This window comes from Anomaloglossus baeobatrachus, chromosome 2 (assembly GCF_048569485.1).
Source record: "Anomaloglossus baeobatrachus isolate aAnoBae1 chromosome 2, aAnoBae1.hap1, whole genome shotgun sequence".
Lineage (NCBI taxonomy): Eukaryota > Metazoa > Chordata > Amphibia > Anura > Aromobatidae > Anomaloglossus > Anomaloglossus baeobatrachus.
The window spans coordinates 505,717,309-505,739,142 of NC_134354.1; the positions used below are offsets into that span (position 1 = coordinate 505,717,309).

The window sequence follows — 21,834 nt, forward strand, 5'->3', positions numbered from 1 at the left end:
AACCTGGCCCCTGCTGTGAGGTTGTTGGTTGTTGCTGAATGTCCTGGGCCATTTTTTAGTTGTTGCTGTCCCACTGTGAAGCGCACATCGCTGTGTGTGACAGCGACAGAGCAACAACTAAATGTGCAGGCAGCAGGAGCCGGCTTCTGCGGACTCTGGTAACCACAGTAAACATCTGGTAACCAAGAAGCCCTTACCTTGGTTACCCGATATTTACCTTCGTTACCAGCTTCCGCCGCTCTCAGCTGCCAGTGCCGGCTCCTGCTCTGTGCACATGTAGCTGCAGTACACATCAGGTATTTAACCCCATGTGTACTGCAGGCTGCAGCTAGGAGAGCAGGGAGCCAGCGCTAAGCAGTATGAGCGGCTCCCTGATCTCTGCACATGTATCTGCAGTACACATTGGGTAATTAACCCCATGTGTACTGTAGCTAGGAGAGCAGGGAGCCAGCGCTAAGCGGTGTGTGCTGGTAACCAAGGTAAATATCGGGTTGGTTACCCGATATTTACCTTAGTTACCAAGCGCAGCATCGCTTCCACGCGGCGCTGCTGGCTGGGGGCTGGTCACTGGTTGCTGGTGAGCTCACCAGCAACTCGTGTAGCCACACTCCAGCGATCCCTGCCAGGTCAGGTTGCTGGTGGGATCGCTGGAGCGTCGCAGTGTGACATCTCACCAGCAACCTCCTAGCAACTTACCAGCGATCCCTATCAGGTTAGATCATTGTTGGGATCGCTGGTAAGTTGTTTAGTGTGACTGGGCCTTTAGGCCGAATTCACACATGTAATTTTGTCGTATGTGCCATCTGTCTTTTTCTCACTAAAAGCACAAAAGCACACATTTATACTATTAGAATCTATGTAATTATTCATGTCAAACTTTGTTTCTCTTTGTAGACTAAACTCATAAAAAAAAAAGTGAAGAGGCCTGCAATAAAACAGGCAGCACACAGTTACCATGTGAGTTTTATCTGGGTGCTGTTCATCTATCACTGACTTTTTCCAAGAGGAGCTTGAGAAACCTGCGTCAGTGCATCAGTTTTTTTTGCATACGAGAAACACACACAAATTGTAAAAACATGCAAACAGACCAGAAGATGGTGAAAAATTATTTTCAGATGAGAAACAAATGAACACATGAATTTGGCATACTTTTAATGTGCTTCACATCTGTGCTGTGGACAACACAATTTGGGCACGTAACTGGCTCAATTTTTCATATGGCCATCTGAATTTGGCCTTACTGAGCATCAACCGCTTTTTGTGCCTCTGAAGCTTGTTTCTGTCATAATTTACATTTTTTTCTTCAGTTAACCAAATTTTATGACAGAGTTCACATTTTTATGATTTTAAGCTGGCATGTCTCAACTGCATGGTGAAACAGCTTTAGACAGATTACACCTGTTCATGAATCAAGAGTACTGGACGAGTGGTGTACACCTCTTTATGAATTAGGAGTGCCAGACAAGTGGTGTACACCTCTTCAGGGATCCGGAGTGCCAGCCGAGTGGAGTACACCTCTTCATGAATCAAGAGTGCCGGACGAGTGGTGTACAGCTCTTTATGAATCAGCAGCACAGGACGAGTGGTGTATAGCTCTTTATGAATCAGCAGCACAGGAGGAGTGGTGTACACCTCTTCATGAATCAGGAGTGCCAAGCGAGTGGTGTACACGTCTTCAGGGATCAGGAGTGCCAGACAAGTGTAGTACACTCTTCATGGATCATGACTGCTAGATGACTGGTGTACACCTCTTCATGAATCAGGAGTGCCGAACGAGTGGTGTACACCTCTTCATGCATCTTGGGTGCTGGACAAGTGGTGTACACCTCATCATGAATCATGAGTGCCAGACGAGTGGTATACCCCTCTTCATGAAATAGGAGCACCGGACAAGTGGTGTACACCTCTGTGTGCCTCGCCACAAATCCTATTCTGTGAAAATGGTGTGAGAATGCAAAAAGTTGCATAATAGTAGTGCAGCTGCCAGTTTCACCAAAATTATGTGACCTTTCAAATCTCTTTTCTCAAGAATATTGGTATGAAAGCTTAGATTAAGTGCTAAATGTGTGATTCAATGTTTAAATTTTGCCCATAGCAAGAAATCAGATCTCTTTTTTTATCTAAATTTAATGAACACCAAGGTTGCCTTTACTAGATTTTCAGCCTGAAGCCCAACATGTTCCACAAATATGTTTGTCTCCTCTGGTTCCTTGTGTCTTTAGTAGTTCCTGAAAATATCTTCCAAAAAACAATGATTTCCTGTCAGTCTGTCCTAACTTAGGCAATATTCACATGTTCTTTAGTTAATTCTGTTTTTCCATCAATTGGGGATGACAAAATCAGAAATAAAATGATCCAGTACAGGATCCAAACACTTGACATACAATCTGCTTTTTAGCTGGATCAAAAAACAGAGTCTGTACGACTTTTTTATTTGGCAAATTAAAAAAAAAAAGATAGCAACTGGATCTGGTTTTTTTTAAACTTAGAATTCTATGTGAAAGAGATCATTAATAATGGTCATCTGTAAATTTTTTAAGCACTGCGCATCCACAAAACACTAGAGATGTGTCTAGTAGAAACGGACTCATTACAAATGGAAACCAGAAACCAAACATTTTAGTTTTTGAAAAACTAAAGCAAACTCTGCATCCATCTTTGCTCCTTTTGTAATGGATCCATTTTTCTTTAATACTGGACCCATTGTAAATGGATGACAAATGGACTTGAGAACAGTCTGACAAATGTAACTTTAGGATTATAGAAAGATTTAGCTAAAGGAGAATTTCTTCATAAACATACCTAAAATAAAACAAAGAAACACAATGGGTAACTTATTAAAATTTCCAGTATCTAACACATTTCTAAACCTTACCTTGAAAGTCAGTTTGGCATTGGTATAATTGGGTACCATAAGGACCTTCTGTGTAATTTGTCTTACTTGGCATTCTATCATGATATGATCAAGAGCCAGGGGTTCTTGGCCAATACCTTTGAGGCCAAATATATGTTCAGTACCATCTGTTTCATTTTGAAGAATTAGTGTACCCTGTTAAAATGGGAAGGTGTTAAGCCTTTGGCTGTAAAGTTTCATTTTTTAATTTTCAAACTGCTCCTTACAAACAATTAATTTACAGAACAGAAAGAAATGAATTTTGGATGCTTCTCAATCATTGGTTTTACATTAATTTCACCAACTAAATGAATGAGAATATTTATTCATAGAGCTACTAAAAATCATCTAACTTTCCAATAGAAATGTTTAGTTCATGTTAGAGATAGTGCTTTATTCAAGTTAAAATGTAAAGATACCATCCAAAAATGCCCCTAAACACAGTTTTAGGCCTGCGCCACACATCCGTGCCTCCGGCACGTGTTTGTCATTTTTTACACGTACCGGCGGCACGGAGACATGTACAGCAATGCTACCCTATGGTAGCAGGCACACACACGTAAAACCACACGGAACGTGTGTCCGTGTGCGTTTGTACGTGTGTGCGATTTTCAAAGCGCTGACATGTCAGTGTTTTCTCCGGCAGCACGGGTGTTACACGGCCCGCACCCGTACCACACGGGTGTAGTGTGGATGCGGTCCCGTGTGACACGCGCCGGAGTAAACACACATGTCAGGGAAAAAAATAAAAAACATTAACTCACCTTCTCCAGCCCTCCTGTCTCTGCCGCTGCTGCCTCTTGCTGCCGACCGCCGCTCATTATTCTCATTGAATATTCACTTCACTGCCTGGCAGCAGCAGCAGCGGGGAGACGGGAGGGCTGGAGACCGAGGATCAGCACCACGGACAGCAGCGCGGACATCAGGAAGGACCAGGTGAGTATAATAATTACCGGTTCTACGTGTGCTATCGCGGATAGCACACGTAGAACACACGTGTCACGCACGTACCAGAGACACGTACTTACCTGCACGCAACACGCAGGGGAAATACGTGTCTCTCGGCACGTGCGTGAAATTCACGTGAGTGTGGCAGAGGCCTTAGGTGCATAACAATTTGATTGGCTTACATTAGTTTCAGATTGTATATTTGTGAATTTAAACCAAAAAAAATCCATAAAAGCACAATGAGTACATTCGCAATCCAATCTTGGCAAAAACACTGGGTGCAATCCAGTGCCAGTTAGCTGGCCAGCATGCAAAAAGAAATTTGCCAATATGAATAAATATTTCATGTGATAAGCAGATAAATGATTAAAGGGTGTCTGTCAGCAGGCTTTTGCTATTGAATCTAATTGCAGCATAAAGGAAAGTCTGATTCTAGGGATATATCACTTACTGGACTGCTTGGTACAGTTTTGATAGAATCCTTGTTTTACCTGATGTAGATGTATCAATTCTGGCCTGTGTATAACCTTGCCTACTCCCCTGAATGGTAACTTCATGTGTATTCTGTGAATTGTCAGCATGCTGCCAATCAGTGGAGAGAGCGTGATTACACAGATTGTATTAATACTAGAGCACACAGGCTACTTTGTGACACATCATAATCAGACCCTCTACCCTCATATTATGTTGCTCTCAGAATAAATAGTAAAAACCTACTTAAAAACTCCTTTTAATAGGACAACTAAAGATTTATTGTTCAGAAACACATTCCTATATGCAGCGAGTAAAATACAGTCCCTGACAGAAGTTCTGTCGCTTATCCATGTTATATAAATAAAAGCTTATAACCTGACTTTAAATTCATCCATTGGTTTCATAAATTACTCTTTTGAAAGCTGAAACCCTCCCAAATTTGGTTTAGGTTATGAAAGTAAAGTTGCTGCAAAGCTGAAATATTAATCATATAATGAACACAGAAAGGTCACATTTTATCAAGACAAAAGTTTTGTCGCCTTCACATATAATGCACCCAATCCTAGTTTACATCCTCACCTGTGCTCACTAAATGATCTGTTAATTAGTGGGTGTGTATAAAAAGAAACCCAGCACCCCAGACCTTCAGTTGAACTGCAACTTGACCTCTAACAACATGCCAAAAATCCACCTTGCGACCAAAGCCTTGATTATCAAGAGGCTGAAGACCAGATCCACCGCAGAGGTGGCTGGCACATTTAATGTGTCTCAGCGTCAAGTACAAAGAATTAAAAAAAGATTTGAAGAGACTGGAGATGATTTTTACAAGCCCAGGTCCAGCCGACCCCACAAGACAACTGCTCAGACTGCTCAGGAGGAACGTTTGTTGGTTAGAAAATCCAAAGCCAGCCTCTCTTCCACTGCAGCAGAGCTCAAAAAGGCCAGGTCACCTCACGCCCCTGTGTCAACTAGAACAGTTTGTAGGATTCTGTCTCGAAATGGCCTCAATGGTCGAATCAGTGCCAAGAAGCCAGCACTAAACAAAAGGCAATTAAAAAAACGTGTGGAATTTGCTAAGTCCCACAGCCTGCCAAACAGATGGGCGCTGGAAAAGTGGCAGAAGGTGGATTTCTCTGATGAATCTTCAGTTGAATTACACCACAGCTGTTTCAAATACTGCAGGAGACCTACTGGAGCCCATATGGATCCTGAAAACAGTTAAGTTTGGTGGTGGAAAGATCATGGTATGGGGTTACATTCAGTATGTGGGTGTGCGAAACATTTGCAAGGTGGAAGGCAATATCAATAACCTAAAATATCAAGAATTATTAGCTACCTCTTACATTCCCAATCATAAAAGGAGTCTAATTCTGCAGCAGGATGGTGCTTCATCTCATACATCCATCTCAACAACAAAGTTTCTCCTGGCAAAGAAGAGCAAGGTGCTAAAGGACTGGCCAGCCCAGTCACCAGACATGAACATTATTGAGCATGTTTGGGGTAGGATGAAAGAGGAAGCTTGGAAGACAAAACTAAAGAATCTAGATGAACTCTTGGAGGCATGTAAGACTGTATTCTTTGCTATTAAAGGAGGGGAGCCAGCACTGCTTATGAATGGCATGCAACAATGAAGAAATAAAAAGTGTAATATTCACAAATTCATTCCTACTGTAACAATTCAATGAGATTTTTTGCAAATGATTGATCAATGATTTGAGCCCCCCTGCCCCGTCACGGCAAATCTCTATAGGGGGGTCCCTAACGCTATATTGTAAATTATTATGTACCATAAGGTCTCATATAATGAGCAGGACCATATGAAAACACCACTTACCCGAGACATGTCTGAACCGCTCCCATGCTGCCGGGACTGACAACCGCGAATAAAGGCAGCCCAGGTGCCAGTGTGTGTGGCAGAACCACACACACCAGCACAATGTCAGGACTGGCCCTCACAGTGCCAGACCAGCAAACATGGATGAGGGCGGAACAAGGTTCAGGCAGGTGGTGTTTAACCACCTGACCAGTAAACGAAAAAACCTTATGGTACATAATAATTTATAATATAGCGTTAGGGACCCCCCTATAGAGATTTGCCGTGACGGGGCAGGGGGGCTCAAATCATTGATCAATCATTTGCAAAAAATCTCATTGAATTGTTACAGTAGGAATGAATTTGTGAATATTACACTTTTTATTTCTTCATTGTTGCATGCCATTCATAAGCAGTGCTGGCTCCCCTCCTTTTTTCGTTTACTGGTCAGGTGGTTGACCGCCACCATGCCGTGCACGCCCAGTGTGGTTTGCAAATTCCTTCTGTCGCCATCAAAATTCAGTTTGGTGCTTGTTCACACACAGCCACCGCCTCCTGCTCCAAGGCATCATTATTTAAACACCACCTGCCTGAACCTTGTTCCGCCCTCATCCATGTTTGCTGGCCTGGCACTGTGAGGGCCAGTCCTGACATTGTGCTGGTGTGTGTGGTTCTGCCACATACACTGGCACCTGGGCTGCCTTTATTCGCGGTTATCAGTCCTGGCAGCATGGGAGCGGTTCAGACATGTCTCGGGTAAGTGGTGTTTTCATATGGTCTTGCTCATTATATGAGACCTTATGGTACATAATAATTTATAATATAGCGTTAGGGACCCCCCTATAGAGATTTGCCGTGACGAGGCAGGGGGGCGCAAATCATTGATCAATCATTTGCAAAAAATCTCATTGAATTGTTACAGTAGGAATGAATTTGTGAATATTACACTTTTTATTTCTTCATTGTTGCATGCTGTCACGCTCCCCGGCTCCCCTGCTAGGCTCCCCGGCTCCCCTGCCATGCTCCCCGGCCCCTCTGCCTTGCTTACCGGCTCCCCTGCCACGGTTCCCCGCTCTCAGGTCGCGCTCCGCCGCTCCCGTGCCAGGCTTCCCGGTCCCCCGCTCCACAGCCTTCCTACTCCATCGCCTGCGGTCCCCAGGCAGCCCGGTCCCCGCTCCCGGCGCCCGTCGGCAACTCTGCTTCAGCCCGGCTCTCCTGCTTCCTACTCACCGCTCCCTCCTCTGGCTTCTGGCACCCGGGCCTCGCGCATGTGCATTAGGGCGCGCGCACGGTCATTGACCCTCTCTTAAAGGGCCAGCACCTAGAAACAGGAAATTGCATAGACAGGTACAGGGTATATTAAGAATCACCTTCCTGGTGGGCGGGGCCTGTTCTACGTGTTTAGCAAGCTAGTGTTCAGGTCCCCTATTGCTTTGCCTTGTGATTTGCCTGCATTAACCCTGTCCTGTCTCGTAGAGCCTGTCCTGCCACGCCAGCCGCTCCGAACCACGCTCATTCTCGTACCCTGATGGTGACTTCGGCGGATGTTCCACCATCTCTGCAGCTCCGCCAGTCTCCAGTCCCTGGCTCCGTTTGGTGACCCGTTCCATCGCTCAGCAAGTTCTGGATCCCGCCTGACCTTACCACCTGGCCTCGGACTCTGAGCCTCGTCACCCGGACAACCGTCCAGAACTCCGTCCACCTTTCCTGCTCCCCTACGGACTGCCCGGCTACCAATAGTGCTTCGGCTGCCGTGCACCCAGACTCTCTGGCGGGGTGACCTGCCTGGCTGCCTCCTCAAGAGAAACCGGTGTACGGTCCAGAGGTTCCACCACCCGGACGTTACACATGCCATTCATAAGCAGTGCTGGCTCCCCTCCTTTTTTCGTTTACTGGTCAGGTGGTTGACCGCCACCATGCCGTGCATGCCCAGTGTGGTTTGCAAATTCCTTCTGTCGCCATCAAAATTCAGTTTGGTGCTTGTTCACACACAGCCACCGCCTCCTGCTCCAAGGCATCATTATTTAAACACCACCTGCCTGAACCTTGTTCCGCCTTCATCCATGTTTGCTGGTCTGGCACTGTGAGGGCCAGTCCTGACATTGTGCTGGTGTGTGTGGTTCTGCCACACACACTGGCACCTGGGCTGCCTTTATTCGCGGTTGTCAGTCCTGGCAGCATGGGAGCGGTTCAGACATGTCTCGGGTAAGTGGTGTTTTCATATGGTCCTGCTCATTATATGAGACCTTATGGTACATAATAATTTATAATATAGCGTTAGGGACCCCCTATAGAGATTTGCCGTGACGGGGCAGGGGGGCTCAAATCATTGATCAATCATTTGCAAAAAATCTCATTGAATTGTTACAGTAGGAATGAATTTGTGAATATTACACTTTTTATTTCTTCATTGTTGCATGCCAATCATAAGCAGTGCTGGCTCCCCTCCTTTTTTCGTTTACTGGTCAGGTGGTTGACCGCCACCATGCCGTGCACGCCCAGTGTGGTTTGCAAATTCCTTCTGTCGCCATCAAAATTCAGTTTGGTGCTTGTTCACACACAGCCACCGCCTCCTGCTCCAAGGCATCATTATTTAAACACCACCTGCCTGAACCTTGTTCCGCCCTCACCCATGTTTGCTGGTCTGGCACTGTGAGGGCCAGTCCTGACATTGTGCTGGTGTGTGTGGTTCTGCTAAGATAGCTACTGGGTATCAATTCACTGATAAATAGATATGAATAGCAAAGTGAACAGAATAGAATACGCCTAAAACTTAGCCTTTAATCTGATATAATTAAAAAATCCAGGAAGGACCTATAAAATGACAAACAAACCAATAAAACAGCCAATATACTCAAACACAGCAGAGGACCAATTGGCTAATCACACAAATACTTATGTGGAGAGTGACATTCATATATATAGTTGTTGTAAAATACCGCAATAATATCAGCAGTATAAATCATATAATGAATGGTACATACTATGCAGCCACAAAATCACCTGCCACAATTGCAACCGGCGGTGAATAAATGATGGAAAAGGAACGGTCTTACCCCATCTGCCGTGTCACCCTTTCCCTGTTAATCTGGAGCACTTAATACCGGATGTTTTTGGTAACCATAATATATGAGATCGCCTGGTCCTTTGTCTGGATGACTCAGGGTCTCCACAGGTTCCAACTAGATGTCCAGCAGTCGTGCAGGATTCTCCCAACGCGTTTCTTAAATCATCAGGGGAGGATAAAGATCCAATATTCTGGTCACAATGAGACCCATGCAAATTGGCATAGATTACTGTTGAAAAGCATATACACAAACCACATCAACCAAAAGGGGGAGGTCAATGTCAGTAGTAGAAGCGGGCGGCCCGAACAGAGCGGCGGGTACAACTTACCTCCATCAATACCAGGGAATTCCTGGGCAGAGTGCGCCTGTCATACCTCGCCGTCGGGTTTAAATGAACCGCTCGTTTGAAATGGCGTCTGACGTCACATCCGCATGCCGCAGTGAACCCACTTCCGGGTCACATGATCGCGGCCGCGATGTGCACGTCACAGAGGGGCGTATACAGTAGTCATGTGAACCATGACGTAGCAGGTAAATGACTACAACAAAATGGCCACGGTTAGTATCGCAAAACCAGCGATAAAGTACGGCCATTAATTCATAATAACAGCCCATCAACATCAATAGTGGGCCGAAAAACATCTGTAACATACATTACAGGCACCCAGATAGGTAGGAGGCTCATAAAAACAACAAGCAAAGAAAAAAACGATAAAAAGGAAAATAGGCCAGCAGGCGTAGCTATTCAGGAGAGGGAGTGAGGAAGGAAAAACACAGATTATATCCATTGCTTATATGATAACAAGGGACCCGGATAACTAATATAGCAAAGGATCAGGAGAGGTCAGTAAGGGCTATGGAAAAATTGTGTAATAAATTGTGGCAATACGAAGGGCAAAACCCGATTAGGATAGGCAGGAATGTAAGAGAAAAAAAAAACCACCACCACCCTAAAACCTTCCTAAGGCCCTATACTTAAACCTGACCCTACCTACTTGTGGAGGTCGGCACCCTGGGACAGATCGGTGGTTGGTGCCCCCACTCGGGCGACGACTAACCCTCCTAGCATATATCAGAACTAGTCTACCACAAAGGGTGCAAAGGAGAGAGCTTCATTGAGGCCCAAGGGTTTGCTAGTTTTCAGCCAAAAGATCCACCTGGTTTCTTGTTTCAGAATTTTATTGTCCCAATTACCACCTCTAAGGGGGGGAGCCACAGCATCAATACCCTGGAAACTGATCGATTTAATGTCTCCTGCATGATGTTCCGTAATGTGACGGGCCACAGGAGTATCATTGCCCAGGCGGATATCTCGGATGTGTTCCCCTATTCTCCTCCTAAATTCCCTTTTAGTCTTTCCCACGTATTCTTTCTGACAGCTACAGGTGGCTTTGTATATAACGCCCTTTGTTCTGCAGTTAATGAATGAACGGATATCAAAGCGCTTCCCCAGGACGTGGGAAAAGAAAAATTTTCCTGGGTTAATGTGACCACATGCAATGCAGCCGCTACACTTATAACAGCCTTTGACTGGATTCTTCAGCCATGTCCTATTGGGACTCGAAAAATGGCTGTGAACCAGTCTCTCCTTAATAGAGCGGGCCTTCCTGTAGGTCACTGAAGGGGCATTGGGAAGAAAATTACCGATATCATTATCCATTTTAAGAATGGACCAATGTCTCTCAAGGATCCTTCTAACCTCCCCTGATCCATTGTTAAAGGTGGTAATGAACCGGATAAATTCCTCATCGGATGTGGGTCTCCCTGGCCCGTGCAAAAGGTCGTTCCTAGTTCTCTGCTGGGTCTCAAAAAAGGCTTTCTTAATCACATGGTCAGGGTAGCCTCTATGCTGAAACCTGAGGCTTAAGTCACGCGCCTGTTGTCGAAAACCTTGCTCGTCCAAACAGTTTCGTTTTAATCTGTGAAATTGACCCTTTGGAATGCCTTTTTTTAGGCTACTCGGATGGCTGCTCTCCCAACGCAGAAGAGAATTGGTAGCAGTCGGTTTTCTATAGGTGCTAGTATGAATATCACCCACAGAATCCCTCTCAATAAGTACATCCAAGAAGGGTAACTTCCATCTGTCAAACTCTAAACTAAAGGTTCTAATGACATGAATTTCTCAACAGAGTCAATTCACAGAAGCAAAGGAATAAAAAAAAAGCTGCACAGGTATGATTTTGGCACATTCTTTCACACAAACACTCCCAATCCTGAAGGTTCTATGGGCTCCTTCTATGAACTCTGAGCTTTAGTTCCTTCCATAAAATGATAGGACTTGATTTGGAAAGGCACACACCTGTCTATATAAATCCTCACAGCTCACAGTGCAGACCACATGAGAATCATGAGGTCAAAGGAACTGCCCAAGGAGCTCAGAGACAGGATTATGGCAATGCACAGATCTGGCCAAGTTCACAAAAGAATTTCTGGAGTACTCAAGGTTCCTAAGAGCACAGTGGCCTCCATAATCCTTAAATGGAAGAAGTTTGGGACCACCAGAACTCTTCCTAGACCTGGCCGTCCAGCCAAACTGAACAATCGTGGAAGAAGAGCCTTGGTGAGAGAAGTAAAGATGAATCCCAAGATCACTGTGGCTGAGCTCCAGAGATGAAGTAGAGAGATGTGAGAAAGTTCCACAAAGTCAACTATCACTGCAGCCCTCTACCAGTCAGGCCTTTATGGCAAAACAAGAATGCCGCGGAGACACCATCACATGTTTCTCAACACTGGCAGGAAACTAGCCAGGTCTTTCACCGGGAAGTAACAACCACGGGAAGGGCAGTCTCCAGTCAAGCAATGCCTAGTAGAAGACTACATAGGTAAGGATGGTTGACCTCGGGGAGATCAACATCCAACACTGCGGAGACACTATCACATGTTTCTCAACGCAGTGACACTAGAACAAGGCCCCCTGAGAAAATATGCAAAACAAGAATGCCGCGGAGACACCATCACATGTTTCTCAACGCTGGCAGGAGACTGCCCTTCCCGTGGTTGATCCTTCCCTTCCTTCCTGGTGAAACACCTGGCTAGTTTCCTGCCAGACTCTTGGAAGACGGGGAGCAAAAAAAAACCCCATAACAGAAACACGGATAATCGCCTGTAGGTGAAGAAGTTAAAGGCAGAGTACTCAGTGTATATATACTTTTGACTTTGCAGAAAGTAATAAAAAATGCCTTAAAACATTCTCTCTATCTTATTATTTTGGCATTTGGTATATAGAAATAATTTTGGTAATCCTAAATGACCTAAAACGGAAAAGGTTTATTCTGATTACATTGCAGATAGTAAGAAAAACATGCATAAGTGTCTTTTTAGATAGTGTATGTAAACCACTGGTTTCGACTCTACAAATAACTTAATTTACAGACATTCATGGTTTGATTTCTTTCACTGTATGTATTGGATGGGTTGTTACCGACATCTGGTTAGAAATTCATGTCAACAGCACCTTTAAAAATATATTTATTTAGAAAATTGGAGACATGTTCAATACTTATTTCACCTGCTGTATCCTAATTTTTTTATAACAAGACATTTCATTTACAACTTACGACTAGAGATGAGCGAACCGGTCCCGGTTCGGCTTGAGGTCGGTTCGTCGAACGGAGGTCCCTTTCGAGTTCGGTTCGTCGAACGTTCGAGGAACCGAACTCGAACTGCATAGGAAACAATGGCAGGCATTCACAAACACATAAAAACACCTAGAAAACACCCTCAAAGGTGTCCAAAAGGTGACAAACAACTCACAACACAACACAAACACATGGGAAAGTGACAAGGACATATACTCATGCGAAAACAAAACAGCTGGATAAGGAAAAAGAGGAGGACACACAGATATAGGCATGGCACGCCCTTCTAAAATCATGTAAAACACCATAAGGTGACTCCAAGCGGAGTCTCCCTTTTTTCCAAAAATTGTGCCCCACACACACCCACCCATTCAGTGGCAGCACTTGTGCCCTAGTTGTACACTTCACAGCTAGATTTCCATCAAGCACATTCAAAAATACGCCATACTTAACCGTCCCCAGGATGACACTGGGGTAGGTAGCAAAGTCTTTCCTGATCCCAGCTCTGTTCATCTTGGCTCCTTTTTAAAAACACTGTAAGCAAGGGTTACTCCAAGCGGAGTCTCCCTTTTTTTCCAAAAATTGTGCCCCACACACACCCACCCATTCAGTGGCAGCACTTGTGCCCCAGTTGTACACTTCACAGCTAGATTTGCATCAAACACATTAAAAAATACGCCATACTTAACCGTCCCCAGGATGACACCGGGGTAGGTAGCAAAGTCTTTCCTGATCCCAGCTCTGTTCATCTTGGCTTCTTTTAAAAACAATGTAAGCAAGGGTTACTCCAAGCGGAGTCTCCCTTTTTTCCAAAAATTGTGCCCCACACTCGCCCACCCCTTCAGTGGCAGCAGTTGTGCCCCAGTTGTACACTTCACAGCTAGATTTGCATCAAGCACATTCAAAAATACGCCATACTTAACCGTCCCCAGGATGACACCGGGGTAGGTAGCAAAGTCTTTGCTGAACCATGACTTGTTCATCTTGGCTCCTTTTAAAAACAATGTAAGTAAAGGTTACTCCAAGCGGAGTCTCCCTTTTTTCAAAAAATTGGGCCACACAGACACCTTATCAGTGGCAGCACTTGTGCCCTAGTTGCAAACAGGATGTTTTGATTTGCATCAAGCACATTCAAAAATACGCTATTCTTAACCGTCCCCAGGATGACACCGGGGTAGGTAGCAAAGTCTTTCCTGATCCCAGCTCTGTTCATCTTGGATCATTTTAAAAAAACACAGCAATCAAGGGTTACTCCAAGCGGAGTCTCCCTTTTTTTTCCAAAAATTGGACCCCACACACACCCACCCATTCAGTGGCAGCAGTTGTGCCCCAGTTGTACACTTCACAGCTAGATTTGCATCAAGCACATTCAAAAATACGCCATACTTAACCGTCCCCAGGATGACACCTGGGTAGGTAGCAAAGTCTTTGCTGAACCATGACTTGTTCATCTTAGCTCCTTTTAAAAACAATGTAAGTAAGGGTTACTCCAAGCGGAGTCTCCCTTTTTTCAAAAAATTGGGCCACACAGACACCTTATCAGTGGTAGCACTTGTGCCCTAGTTCCAAACAGGATGTTTTGATTTGCATCAAGCACATTCAAAAATACGGTATTCTTAACCGACCCCAGGATGACACCGGGGTAGGTAGCAAAGTCTTTCCTGATCCCAGCTCTGTTCATCTTGGATCATTTTATAAAAACACAGCAATCAAGGGTTACTCCTAGCGGAGTCTCCCTTTTTTTCCAAACATTGTGCCCCACACACACCCACCCATTCAGTGGCAGCACTTGTGCCCTAGTTGTACACTTCACAGCTAGATTTGCATGAAGCACATTCCAAATCCACAAGCATTTACTCTCCCCAGGATGACACAGGGGTAGTAAATTCCTGGTGGATCCATGACTTGTTCATTTTGATGAACGTTAGTCTGTCCACATTGTCACTGGACAGACGCGTGCGCTTATCTGTCAGCACACATCCAGCAGCACTAAAGACACGTTCAGAGACAACGCTGGCAGCTGGACACGACAAAATCTCCAAGGCGTAACTGGAGAGCTCTGGCCATTTTTCTAGATTTGAAGCCCAAAATGAGCAAGGCTTCATTTGCAAAGTCATGGCATCGATGTTCATTTGGAGATACTCCTGTATCATCCTCTCCAGCCGTTGACTATGTGTCAGACTTGTTGTCTCTGGTGGCCTTGCAAAGGAGGGTCTAAAAAAATTATGAAAAGATTCCATAAAATTGCTGTTACCAGCACCAGATACAGTCCTACTGGTACGGGTAGACTGTTGAACATGACGAGACCGTCCCATATTTGTCAAGTTACAACTGGGAGAATCACTCCCTGCACCTGCACGGTTGTTTGGTGGAAAAGCCGAGCTAAGATCGAGTAACAGCTTCTGCTGATACTCCTGCATACGTGCGTCCCTTTCTATGGCTGGAATTATGTCACAAAATTTGGACTTGTACCGGGGATCTAATAGTGTGGCAATCCAGTAGTCATCATCACTTCTAATTTTGACAATACGAGGGTCATGTTGGAGGTAGTGCAACAAGAAGGCACTCATGTGTCTTGCGCAGCCATGCGGACCAAGTCCACGCTGTGTTTGTGGCATAGAGGTGCTACCCGTTCTTTCTTCCTCTGACATCTCCCCCCAACCTCTTTCAACTGAAATTTGACCAAGGTCTCCCTCATCTGCTGAGTCTTCCATGTCCATGGACAGTTCGTCCTCCATTTCTTCATGTTCTCCTGCACCTTCCTCAACATTTCGCCTGCTACTATGCGCCCTTGTTGATCCCTGTCCCCCATGGTCCCATGCCTGCTGCGTTGGTGATGATGAACGTCTGTACCTTGGTGATGTTGTTGTCCCTTGCGCATATGAATCCTCCTGTAGTTCCTCCCCTTCCTGTTGTCCCACCCCCTGACTCCGAATAGTGTTTAGCGTGTGCTCCAGCATGTAAATGACTGGAATTGTCATGCTGATAATGGTATTGTCAGCGCTAAACATATTCGTCGCTATGTCGAAACTGTGCAGAAGGGTGCATAGGTCCTTGATCTGAGACCACTCCATCAGGGTGATCTGCCCCACCTCTGCATCTCGTTGGCCCAGGCTATATGTCATGACGTATTGCACCAGGGCTCGGCGGTGCTGCCACAGTTGCTGTAACATGTGGAGAGTCGAATTCCAGCGTGTCGCCACATCGCATTTCAGGCGATGAACCGGCAGGCCGAAAGACTTCTGGAGAGATGCAAGTCGCTCAGCTGCGTCGGTTGAACGGCGGAAGTGAGCAGACAGTTTTCGTGTCCTGGTCAGAAGGCCATCTAGGCCGGGATAGTGTGTTAAGAATTGCTGGACAACAAGGTTCAACACGTGAGCCATACAAGGCACGTGTGTCACCTTGCCCAGGCGAAGGGCCGCACCCAGGTTTGCAGCATTGTCGCACACGGCCTTACCAGGCTGCAGGTTGAGTGGAGACAACCATTTATTAAACTCGGACCGCAGAGCTGACCACAACTCCTCAGCTGTGTGACTCCTATTCCCAAGACATGTCAAGCTAAAGACCGCCTGATGCCGTTGCGCTCTGCTGCCAGCATAGTAATGAGGGGTGCGTGATTCCTTCTGCGCAGTGAGATCGCTGGTGGCCTGACCAGGCAGGCTTGGGGCGGAGGTGGAGGACCCAGATGAGGTGGAGGAGGCAGAAGCAGTGGCGGAACTTGGACAGACAGAGGATTGACACACAAGTCGCGGGGACGGCAAGACTTGTGCAGCAGACCCTTCACCATCTATCACCATAGTTACCCAGTGCCCAGTCAGCGACATGTAACGTCCCTGTCCATGCTTACTTGTCCAAGTATCGGTGGTGAAATGCACCCGTTCACCCACAGAGTTTCTCAAGGAAGCGGTGATGTTGTGTGCGACATGCTGGTGTAGCGCGGGCACACCTTTCTTAGAGAAGTAGTGGCGACTAGGCATCTGGTACTGGGGCACAGCAACAGACATAAGGTCTCTAAAATCCTGTGTGTCCACTAGGCGGAAAGGCAGCATTTCGGTAGCCAAAAGCTTACAGAGGGATAGAGTCAACCTCTTAGCTTTGTCATGGGTCGCAGGAAATGGCCTTTTATTTGACCACATCTGAGGGACAGAGATCTGGCTGCTGTGTGTAGACGGTGTTGAGTAGGGTGTCCCTGTAAAAATGCAGGTTTGTGAGGAAAGAGCAGGCGGAGACATGATGTTGCCTTCATCCAACGTTGGTGCTATCGATGTCTGAGAGAGCTGTACACACTCACTTGTTTCCCCTTCCAAACCAACGTACGACCTACCAAGCAAACTGCCTGTTGCGGTTACAGTGGTGGAAGTTGTCCGTGGAAAACAAGGTGTGACAGCTGTCCCCACAGTCCTAGAAGATGAAGAGCGCGCGGATGCACTGGAAGGGGCAGGCCGTGGATGGTTCGCTCCGCTACGCCGCATTGCAGCACGGTGAGCTTCCCACCGGGACCTATGATATTTATTCATGTGACGATTCATGGAAGAAGTTGTCAAACTGCTGAGGTTTTGACCTCTACTAACAGAATCACGACAAATTTTACACATCACATAATTTGGGCGATCTTTTTCTATGTCAAAAAAGGACCAGGCTAGGCAAGGCTTAGAGGGCATGCGACCTGCTGACCCCGCCCGACTAGTGCTCAGAGGCAGAGTGGTGGCTGATGATGCAGTTGTAGACGTGCTACCAGTGCTCCGACTCTGTCCAGGAAGGCGCAAGGTAACTTCGTGGTCGGTTGCATCCTCCTCCACCGCCTCTGTTGAACTCCTCGAGTGCCTGACTGGGGGTTGACAGTAATGGGATCTAGAACTTCATCATCAATTGTTGTGTTTGCACTCCCCTCCCCCTCAGACCGAGCCTCTTCTTGCCCTGACCGAATATTTAAGTTGTCATCCCAATCTGGTATCTGGGTCTCATCGTCATCAGTATTTTCTTAATTGTCTATAACCACAGGTGTTACAGTTTGTGACAAAGGGTCAACATTACGCTCAGAAACTTGGTCCTCACGGCCTGAATCAGAGTCACAAAGGTTCTGGGCATCACTGCAGACCATTTCCTGGTCTGTACTCACTGTAGCTTGGGAGCAGACCTGTGATTCCCAGGCTATAGTGTGACTGAAAAGCTCTGCAGACTCAGCCATCTCATTTCCACCATACTGTGCAGGGCTGATGGAGACTTCAGTGCTGGGAGAAAGCAAGTTTGAATGGGATGACAACTCAGAGGACTGGTGTTTTTTGGATGCGGTACTTGAAGTGGCTGAGAGGGCACTTGTTGGACCACTTGAGATCCATTCAAGCATTTTCCTTTTTTGGCCATAATCTAGCTTTGTTCCTGTTGTTCGTGTCCGTAAAAAAGGGAGCACATCGGATTGTCCATGGTAAGTAGTAGACATCTTACTTTTGCTGGTAGATGGTCTATCTTCAGCAGATGATAATGGAGCTTTGCCACCTTCCCCACGGACAAACCCTTTTTTTCCTTTTCCACCACGCCTCTTCCCCTTTCCACCAGCATCTGTCATTTTGCCACTCATGTTGAATGCGACAAGATTGTGCACTGAAAATGTGGTGGTAAAAATTGAGAGGTGGTGTAGATTGCAGCGGTGGTCTAGCTTTATTAACAGCAGAATAATAAAGAATAAATATCCCTGACAATGCAACTACGGCCCTTAAACTGGCAGCATAAATTGCTAGTATAATGGCTTAGTAACAATGAGTTGGAGTGTGCAATGCAGGCAGAGGTGCTGCAAATATCTTTGCACTAGTGGGACTAAACAGAAGTCCAATAGCCACATTTAGGATGCCACTAGGTACACTCAGTGTTTGCTAGTATAATAGCTTAGCTACAATGAGTTTGAGTGTGCAATGCAGGCAGAGGTGCTGCAAATATCTTTGCACTAGTGGGACTATACAGAAGTCCAATAGCCACATTTAGGATGCCACTAGGTACACTCAGTGTTTGCTAGTATAACGGCTTAGTTATAAAGAGTTGGAGTGTGCAATGCAGGCAGACGTGCTGCAAATATCTGTGAACTACTGGGACTATACAGCAGTCCAACAGCCATGTTTAGGATGCCACTAAGTTCACTCAGTGTTTGCTAGTATAATGGCTTAGTTATAATGAGTTGGAGTGTGCAATGCAGGCAGAGGTGCTGCAAATATCTTTGCACTAGTGGGACTATACAGAAGTCCAATAGCCACGTTTAGGATGCCACTAGGTACACTCAGTGTTTGCTAGTATAATGGCTTAGTAACAATGAGTTTGAGTGTGCAATGCAGGCAGACGTGCTGCAAATATCTGTGCACTACTGGGACTATACAGCAGTCCAACAGCCACGTTTAGGATGCCACTAAGTTCACTCAGTGTTTGCTAGTATAATGGCTTAGTTATAATGAGTTGGAGTGTGCAATGCAGGCAGAGGTGCTGCAAATATCTTTGCGCTAGTGGGACTAAACAGAAGTCCAATAGCCACGTTTAGGATGCCACTAGGTACACTCATTGTTTGCTAGTATAATGGCTTAGCTACAATATGTTGGAGTGTGCAATGCAGGTAGAGGTGCTGCAAATATCTTTGCACTAGTGGGACTATACAGAAGTCCAATAGCCACGTTTAGGATGCCACTAGGTTCACTCAGTGTTTGCTAGTATAATGGCTTAGTTATAATGAGTTTGAGTGTGCAATGCAGGCAGAGGTGCTGCAAATATCTTTGCACTAGTGGGACTAAACAGAAGTCCAATAGCCAGGTTTAGGATGCCACTAGGTACACTCAGTGTTTGCTAGTATAATGGCTTAGCTACAATGAGTTTGAGTGTGCAATGCAGGCAGAGGTGCTGCAAATATCTTTGCACTAGTGGGACTATACAGAAGTCCAATAGCCACGTTTAGGATGACACTAGGTACACTCAGTGTTTGCTAGTATAATGGCTTAGTTATAATGAGTTGGAGTGTGCAATGCAGGCAGAGGTCCTGCAAATATCTTTGCACTAGTGGGACTATACAGAAGTCCAATAGCCACGTTTAGGATGCCACTAGGTTCACTCAGTGTTTGCTAGTATAATGGCTTAGTAACAATGAGTTTGAGTGTGCAATGCAGGCAGAGGTGCTGCAAATATCTTTGCACTAGTGGGACTAAACAGAAGTCCAATAGCCACGTTTAGGATGCCACTAGGTACACTCAGTGTTTGCTAGTATAATGGCTTAGCTACAATGAGTTGGAGTGTGCAATGCAGGTAGAGGTGCTGCAAATATCTTTGCACTAGTGGGACTATACAGAAGTCCAATAGCCACGTTTAGGATGACACTAGGTACACTCAGTGTTTGCTAGTATAATGGCTTAGTTATAATGAGTTGGAGTGTGCAATGCAGGCAGACGTGCTGCAAATATCTGTGCACTACTGGGACTATACAGCAGTCCAACAGCCACGTTTAGGATGCCACTAAGTTCACTCAGTGTTTGCTAGTATAATGGCTTAGTTATAATGAGTTGGAGTGTGCAATGCAGGCAGAGGTGCTGCAAATATCTTTGCGCTAGTGGGACTAAACAGAAGTCCAATAGCCACGTTTAGGATGCCACTAGGTACACTCATTGTTTGCTAGTATAATGGCTTAGCTACAATATGTTGGAGTGTGCAATGCAGGTAGAGGTGCTGCAAATATCTTTGCACTAGTGGGACTATACAGAAGTCCAATAGCCACGTTTAGGATGCCACTAGGTTCACTCAGTGTTTGCTAGTATAATGGCTTAGTTATAATGAGTTTGAGTGTGCAATGCAGGCAGAGGTGCTGCAAATATCTTTGCACTAGTGGGACTAAACAGAAGTCCAATAGCCACGTTTAGGATGCCACTAGGTACACTCAGTGTTTGCTAGTATAATGGCTTAGCTACAATGAGTTTGAGTGTGCAATGCAGGCAGAGGTGCTGCAAATATCTTTGCACTAGTGGGACTATACAGAAGTCCAATAGCCACGTTTAGGATGACACTAGGTACACTCAGTGTTTGCTAGTATAATGGCTTAGTTATAATGAGTTGGAGTGTGCAATGCAGGCAGAGGTCCTGCAAATATCTTTGCACTAGTGGGACTATACAGAAGTCCAATAGCCACGTTTAGGATGCCACTAGGTTCACTCAGTGTTTGCTAGTATAATGGGTTAGTAACAATGAGTTTGAGTGTGCAATGCAGGCAGACGTGCTGCAAATATCTTTGCACTAGTGGGAATAAACAGAACTCCAATAGCCATGTTTAGGATGCCACTAGGTACACTCAGTGTTTGCTAGTATAATGGCTTAGCTACAATGAGTTGGAGTGTGCAATGCAGGTAGAGGTGCTGCAAATATCTTTGCACTAGTGGGACTATACAGAAGTCCAATAGCCACGTTTAGGATGACACTAGGTACACTCAGTGTTTGCTAGTATAATGGCTTAGTTATAATGAGTTGGAGTGTGCAATGCAGGCAGACGTGCTGCAAATATCTGTGCACTACTGGGACTATACAGTAGTCCAACAGCCACGTTTAGGATGCCACTAAGTTCACTCAGTGTTTGCTAGTATAATGGCTTAGTTATAATGAGTTGGAGTGTGCAATGCAGGCAGAGGTGCTGCACATATCTTTGCGCTAGTGGGACTAAACAGAAGTCCAATAGCCACGTTTAGGATGCCACTAGGTACACTCATTGTTTGCTAGTATAATGGCTTAGCTACAATATGTTGGAGTGTGCAATGCAGGTAGAGGTGCTGCAAATATCATTGCACTAGTGGGACTATACAGAAGTCCAATAGCCACGTTTAGGATGCCACTAGGTTCACTCAGTGTTTGCTAGTATAATGGCTTAGTTATAATGAGTTTGAGTGTGCAATGCAGGCAGAGGTGCTGCAAATATCTTTGCACTAGTGGGACTAAACAGAAGTCCAATAGCCACGTTTAGGATGCCACTAGGTACACTCAGTGTTTGCTAGTATAATGGCTTAGCTACAATGAGTTTGAGTGTGCAATGCAGGCAGAGGTGCTGCAAAT

General features: G+C 45.5%; 1 protein-coding gene across 1 annotated transcript in view; it reads right to left on the reverse strand.

Annotated features, from left to right (window-relative positions):
• Positions 1-21,834, reverse strand: part of CFAP47 (cilia and flagella associated protein 47) — a 1,094,449-nt gene that overhangs the window by 520,843 nt on the left and 551,772 nt on the right. Inside the window, 1 exon segment of the mRNA XM_075333814.1 lies at positions 2,876-3,049. Coding sequence (XP_075189929.1) covers positions 2,876-3,049 — 174 coding nt within the window.